The sequence below is a fragment of the Sinocyclocheilus grahami genome, unplaced genomic scaffold, assembly GCF_001515645.1.
Source record: "Sinocyclocheilus grahami isolate Dianchi unplaced genomic scaffold, SAMN03320097.WGS_v1.1 scaffold318.1, whole genome shotgun sequence".
In the NCBI taxonomy this organism is placed as follows: domain Eukaryota; kingdom Metazoa; phylum Chordata; class Actinopteri; order Cypriniformes; family Cyprinidae; genus Sinocyclocheilus; species Sinocyclocheilus grahami.
In genome coordinates this window covers 442,900-450,583 of record NW_015505497.1, presented here as the reverse complement: position 1 = coordinate 450,583, position 7,684 = coordinate 442,900, and the positions used below count along the sequence as shown (strand labels likewise).

The 7,684-nt window shown below is 36.9% G+C and overlaps 1 protein-coding gene across 1 annotated transcript; it reads left to right on the top strand.

Moving 5' to 3' along the window:
• The first annotated feature begins 2,508 nt into the window (after positions 1 to 2,508).
• Positions 2,509 to 5,061, top strand: LOC107602071 (stanniocalcin-like). The gene is made up of 4 exons (XM_016294473.1): positions 2,509 to 2,686; positions 2,940 to 3,082; positions 3,183 to 3,394; positions 4,206 to 5,061. Exons 1-4 carry the CDS (start codon positions 2,575 to 2,577, stop codon positions 4,486 to 4,488), a joined length of 750 nt encoding a protein of 249 aa, XP_016149959.1. The 5' UTR covers positions 2,509 to 2,574; the 3' UTR covers positions 4,489 to 5,061.
• Positions 5,062 to 7,684: the final 2,623 nt, after the last annotated feature.

The following is a 7,684-nucleotide window of genomic DNA, read 5'->3' as shown; positions in this document are numbered from 1 at the left end:
TACAGAATTATTTTACCGTAGTTTACCGCAACCAGACCTTAGCTAACCCATGTTACCAGCCAAACCTTGTTCTTGAGCTTCTTTGAGTAAAATACACCGACTGAATGAGCAGAAAAGCGCGACGGCTGGAGGTCTCTGGTTCGTGACATTCCCGGTGTTCTTTGCTTTCTCTTCCGCATGTAGACAGCGCCATCTGACGCACCACACAAACGCTGCTGAGAATGGGTGACTGAGAAGAAAAAGTCGTAGCCATAAAATATATTTGACACATTTAACTACCTCAAGCTTCGTAACTACCAACCTGATGCCATCTCCGGTCATTAAAATCATAATAAAGCTCTTTCTGACTTCTGAATTCTGTTGAAGGCCTAATAACAGACTGAAGATATGTCTGCGTGCATGATGTGCGTTTGTAGCTTTGTGTTGTTCATAGAAAAGTAAAGTCATAAGTCAAGTCTAAAAATCTGAGACTGAAATGCTTTATACTTAAAAAAAAAAAAAAAAAAATTATATATATATATATATATAAAATCTGTCATTATTAAATAATGTCAGCATGACAATCTGAGTGAAGAATTGGGTCGTAAAATTTGCATTCATAATTTCTACTGTTTTTACTATTTGTTAAACCCTTAATAATAATATTTAGTTATTTGATGACAGCCATTGATGATCCATCATAACTAACAGAGCTTCTTGTGCTTCAACGGAAAAAAGAGGTTAACATGTTCAATGTCACGAAATTTCTTATGTTTGATTAGTCACATAATAGGGCAAAACATTTATTATTTATAAAAAATGATTGATTTATGTCTTTCTTATAGGCTCTGCACGTGATGTCGATCACATTTGAGCTTTTTCGCTAAATGTCTCCGGTAAGTTGACTAAAAGTTAGGTAAATATGACTTCAGTGTCTCATGAAGGAGAACTTATTGATAAGCATTTCCATGTAGTCTGAGAGTCAATGGGTTTTTGGAAAATTACAGGCCTATGGTGTGTGTGTGTGTGTGTGTGTGTGTATTTATTCTTTAGACTACTCATTCATGTTATTCAGTAAAGATGTGGGTGTGACTTTCCTGCCCTACTTCAACAGTAACAAACAGGCATCTGTGTGAACAAAGGTAATAAAACCAAAATAGCTACGTCTCCAGCCCACTTCTACAAAACCAGTGAGCGTTTGATCATTATCAGTGTAATTAACCCTTTAGGGAAGGAAATTTCTTGAGGCGAATGAAATTCATCATGGAAAACACATCACTTCCTCTAAAGCCTTTGCGACGTCCACTGATTAGACACTGATAAACACTTCTCTGTCAGACCCAGCACTGCAAACGATGGGAACGGATGTTTAGTGAACTAGTTCTGACAAGCTACATATGTCTGTTTTCATTAAACACTTCAGCATTTTCAAAAAGTGAAGTGAAGTGAAAGGACATGTGGCCAAGTATGGTGACCCATATTCGGAATTAGTGCTCTGCATTTATCCCATCCAAAGTGCACACACACACAGCAGTGAACACACACACCGTGAACACATACCCGGAGCAGCCAAGACAGCCATTTTTTGCTGCAGCGCCCGGGGAGCAGTTGGGGGTTCGGTGCCTTGCTCAAGGGCACCTCAGTCGTAGTATTGAAGGTGGGAGAGAGAGCGCTGTACATTCACTCCCCCCACCTACAATCCCTGCCGGTACGAGACTCGAACCCACAACCTTTGGGTCTCTAACCATTAGGCCACGACTTCCCCTATACTTGTACTGTACCTTTAGCACAGTTACCTGTGCAAGGTGTCAACAAAACTCTCTGAACCCTCTTTAAGAAACGCAGCCAAAAGCATCAAATAATACAGATGTGCATAAATGAAATCAGTCACATGAAATCCAAACCAAACACACTGTAGTTGTTTTCAACAAAGAAGTCATTGAGAATGACCTGCCTGAGGGGAATATCATTTATCTTCTATATCGTTACTGAACAGGGTAAATCAAGATCCTCCAGATGAGAATGTAAACCAAACATCATTTAGAAACATAAGAAATCTGAGATTTAGTTTTTTATGATAGATGGTGTTTAACAGTTTAGATTGGCTACAAAAGTTAAAGAAACAATGGTTCCATGAAGAACCTTTAACGTCAATGGAAACATTCTGTGGCATAAGAAGGTTCTTCAGATCTTTACATTAAGAAAAAAAAATCCCTTTTGGAACCTTTATTTTAAGAGTGTATACGGTGCAACTTTAAAATGGACAGTATTTGGAATAAGTATCTTTTTTTTATTTACATCACAGATGACAGCATTCAAAATGCGTTGTAACAAGAATTTAAACGTCTAACATGGAGATAAAATCATATCAGGTGGGACTGCATTAATATCCGCCCATGAATATTTACAAAGATACGGAAAGTTTTGAGCTTTCAGGATTCTGCGTTCTGATTGGTGATGGTGGGGATTTATGAGCCGTCAAGCTCAGCTGAAGATCTGTATAAAGCTGAGGCTGTCATCAACCTGAAACACAAACCCACAGAATCAGCAAACACCTCCTGTTTTGAGTGCTTGGTTTTGGTTCTAAGTGCAGACATGCTCCTGAAAAACGGATTCGTTTTACTCCTCGTTTTGGTTGCGTCTGTGTTTGGAACAGATCAAGAACCTGCACAACCAAGACGAGCACGATTCTCAGCCAACAGCCCTAGTAAGTAGGCCTAGTATTATTTCCTTTATTGAATTAGGCCCTATCTGCTTTTGTTTTTTTAGGAGTGTGCATGGGCAAATGTTCAGAAATGCTTAGTGGTAACTGAAGGTTGTAGGTTCAATTCCAGAACTTCACCTTTGAGCAAGATCTAAGCAACTTTAAGGACTGCCTAAGCTATCTAGTAAAAATGTCCAATTTCACACTTCTTTGAACAAAAGTACCTCCCAAAAACGTATTTATCTTCTTCCTCCAGGTGAGGTTGCCCGCTGTCTGAACGGAGCTCTGCAGGTGGGCTGCGCAACGTTCGCATGTCTGGAGAACTCGACCTGCGACACTGACGGCATGCATGAGATCTGTAACGCCTTCTTCCACACTGCTGCAATTTTTAATACTGAGGTACAAACGCTCATTGACCTGAACCCTTTACTTAGCGAATCAAAATGATGCCTTTTTACTTTCCGTGGCCCTGAATGCAAGTCATGTTCGTTTTTTCCAGGGTAAGACGTTTGTGAAAGACAGCATCAAGTGCATCGCCAACAGTATCACCTCTAAGGTCTTCCAGACCATCAAACGCTGTTCCACCTTCCAGAAGATGATTGCTGAAGTGCAGGAGGAATGCTACAAGAAGCTTGACATCTGCGAGGTGGCCAGATCCAACCCTGAGGCCATCGGAGACGTGGTCCAGGTGCCCAGCCACTTCCCAAACAGGTAATACATTATTTTTTAGTGCAGCTCTTTTCTATATAATGGCAGTTCAAAGCAATAAATAAGTCTATACGATTGGTTCAGGTACATTTTTAACTTTTATACAATAGGCTATTGCCAAACTAACGATACACACAAAATATAAAAATAAATATAATAATTATAAGGTGTTCAAAATGATAACAATCCTAATGCAATATACTGTACAATGTAAGGTAATAAATGCAATAATACACTTTCCACATTATTTTGCAAAGCTATTTTCTGTGAATCCGCTAGACTTCCTATAGTGCAGTAAAGGGTGAAACTATTTGTAACAAGCCAGTTTACATTAAAACAATACATTAAAAGGATAAGATATATGATATGAAATAACAGTTTGCAATAGCAAGAACCATAAAGGGCTGTTTTTATACGACTATAATGACTGGAAGCAAATGACACCGGAAGCCTCGCACATTCAAGTTACAAATGGCAGTGCCTGTTTTTACATTAAATAAATTTGATATTGTGTACTATATTTTAAATCTTCTGGCACCATACGATAAACTTGTTTGAGGAGCAGACCAACATTTATATAATAATATAATATATAAATAATGTTTACTATGTTTTTGGTAATTGTTTGGAGATTTGCCAACATGAAATGAAAAAGAATTTTAAGTTAAATTCTTCCACAATTTGTGTTTCTCAGAAAAAGGAACACCATACAAATATGTAGGCTGAAATATGTAAATGTTCACATTTTGGAATTCCTGGATAAAGTGAGCGTGTTCAACTGTGCATTCTAATGCCTCATACCTTGGTGTTGCAGGTACTACAGCACACTTCTGCAGAGCTTGATGGAGTGCGACGAAGACACCGTGGAGGTGGTGCGAGCCGGGCTGGTGGCCAGACTGGGACCTGATATGGCCACACTCTTCCAGCTGCTTCAAAACAAGCCCTGCCCACCCGAACCTGCTGCCGCCGGGTCTTCTGGGATGGAGGGCCACACCGGCTTCCGCTGGCCTCCCATGTTCAAGATCCAGCCCAACCTGCGCAACAGGGACCCCACGCACCTCTTCGCCAGGAAACGCTCAGTTGAAGGGAGCTCTTAGAGTCGCATGTTCACAACTCTCCATATGCAACATGTATTACGCTGATGTGTATAAATGGAAGATTGCATAAAAAAAATTTGTTTTATAACCGGACACAATGGAAATCTTTGCTTAGTTCACAAAAACCAACAACTACTTGATTCTTTAATTGCATTACATTCAATATACATGCCAATGTCATTTATAGCAGAAAACATGTTTTAGACTCTTAATATTTATTGCATGGTTTATGGCCTAATGCAAGAGATGCTAAATTGTGATGCTAAATTGTTTGAAAAAAGGAAACCTGTCACCTTAATCAACTTGTAGTGGCAGGACAGAAGTATTTATTAGTGTACACTGAAAATAATTTATATTTATTTTTCCTACCAAATGTAATTTATATAGTATATTATTGTTTATTGTGATCTGAAATGACAATGAAGAGTCTTTATTCTTTAAGAGAGAGAAAACGACATATTTCTGGATGTGTTTCAGATATGTTTCCTATGCTGGTCATGGGAAATATTATATAGGGCATACTTTGTTCATGTTGCTGATATTGTATAGTTGATGTGCTTGGATAGAAATAAAACTTCCTGATATACTAAATAGTTTCATCTTTCATTTCTGACGGTATGAAATGTAACCATGATGTTGCCAAAAGCATCCATATAGGCTACTGTTATAATAGAATCTAAATCTAAACTCATCAAACAGTAATGTTTCTGTGCTCGCAAGGTGGCGCTGCTACCAGACAAAACACTCTTTTTGGAAATGCAATTGTTTCCTTGTGGTCACACATTTCTCCTAACAATGAGCCGTAACATTGAAACTGTATTTACATATTTGTTTGTATATTTTTACATGTTACATTAGGAAATCATCTCGTAGAGCTATCAGAACTGCACGATTTGCCTAGCTAAAAGAAATGTTACTAGACTAAATCAAGAGTTTTTATATGTTATACAAATATTGAATTGGTCTGTTCTTCAGTATAAAAAAACATGTATTGTTGATTGCCTAAATGACAATCCTGCTCAATGATCAAGCTGCAGTTTGGTCAAATTATGCAAAAAGTGTGTACTTTATCTAATCATAAATGGAAAATGACATAAATGGAAAACATTAGTCGCATTTAAAAGTTATATTAAGGAGAAGAAAAGTCGAAATTATTACATACATGAGATACCAAATCATAATTATGACATAAAAAGTCACAATTATGACTAAAAGTCATAATTAGCCTATTGACATTCACAATTTTGAAAATGTTCTCATTATTTTTAACTTTTTATCTCATGACTAGTGTTGGGGAAAGTTACTTTTAAAAGTAATGCATTACAATACTGCGTTATATTGGGTCAGAAGAAGACATTTCAACACACTTCAGCAATAAAAAAAGACACACAAATGTTGTCTAGAGTAATTTGTGCTTATTAGTACGGTTGAACTGGATCATCGAAGGTCAGAAGCAAAGACATTGGTTAATAGAATGGGATTAAATACATAAAGCATATTTATGTTGTTTAACATTTAATTATTGCAGGTTTGTGTCATATTCTGAGTTGCATTATTTTTATTCATTTTGAGGAATACTGAATCTGTGTTTGTTTTTTTTTTGTGAGTGAGATGAATTAATGCATATTCATATTTATTTTAGAACTACAGTAACATCTTCTGATTTCTCTCAACATGGGGACAGGAGAGCTGTCAATCAATACATTAAACTTGCGTTACTTATTTGAAAAAGTAACTCAGATATTCTCTTGTAAATTAAAAAGTAATGCGTTACTTTACTAGTTACTTGAAAAAAGTAATCTGATTACGTAACGTTACTTGTAATGCGTTACCCCAACACTGCTCATGACTATGACTTAGTATATGACACAAAAAGTCATATTTATGATTTACCAAAGCATGTTTCTTTCTTTCTTTATTTTATGTGGCAGAAATTGGGTGAAGACACAGTTCATTTCTCTTGACCTTGATCCTTTGCATTGAATGCATTACGTCATTGACAAGAGATGATTTTAACCGCACACTTTTCTAAAACAAAAGCCAATTTCCGAGCTTCCCAGAATCCTTTGCCCAAGACAAAAGTGGTTTGATGCTGTTGCCTAACTGAGACCAAACAAATAAACATCTAATCAAGTGATCCTAGAAAGCAAGAACGTTTCTTAATTTGCTCTTGGGTGTTTTGCAGGCAACAGAATCACATGGGGAACAACTGGGAGGCCTATAAACAGACAGACGATATGGTTATTATCCATATAAAGTTACATCACAAAGGCTTTAAATGTAGTCTTTCCTGAATAAATGATGATGAGGAAAAGCGCAAACAGACCGATCAAGTTACAGCTGTCAATGTATGTGAGTGACACAATGGAAAAGAATAAAGTAAATGTCTGTTTTACAGCTAGTATAAAATATGAACACTATCTCATTCTGAGGTCATTTCATTTTGGGACATAAACACTCATTAAAATGTGATGTGATTTTGTGATTTTGTTTTATTCCATGCACATCATAGTCTGACTCTTTCAGTAAGCTCTTTTCTTTCATGAATATAAATAGATTTGTATTATTTGCTGTCTGTTCTAATATTTGCCACTTTAATACAGTTTCATCTGTACTTTGAAAACTGCAAATAACAATCTGCCTATCCTATTGTTACCTTGTCCTCAAGTCTTGGCTGAACAATGTTTTTCATCTCTTTATAGGCTGAATATCCTTTTCGATCAAAATGTGTCAGCACATCAGCCCTATCGTAAACACACACAGACACAGACACACAACTAAACAGGTGTCATGACACCTTGACACCAAAACTACGAGAGCTTAGAGAAATAAACACAATGAGTGACGGTGTCATCACCGGCACCTCAACGCCGCGACAGCTCTCAAAACACTGAGTGTGTGCTGGGAATGTACAGTAGAAAACGTCTTTTATAAAAATCATTTCAAAAGAGGAGACTTTCATATTAGTAAAAGGAAGAAGAAAAACTACTAAAAAGTACATTAAGAGACAAGCACCATATACGCAGCAGAACTACAAAATTGACATCAATGTGTGTGCTAAGAGTCCATGAGGTTTGATTGAATGTGTGTAATTTATTTATAATTAGCCTACTTTTCAAGTAGCCAAATGCTAAATCGTTATATTACTCTTAAATCGACACTTGCTTTTCTTAAAATCACTGAGATTGGTTCTTCT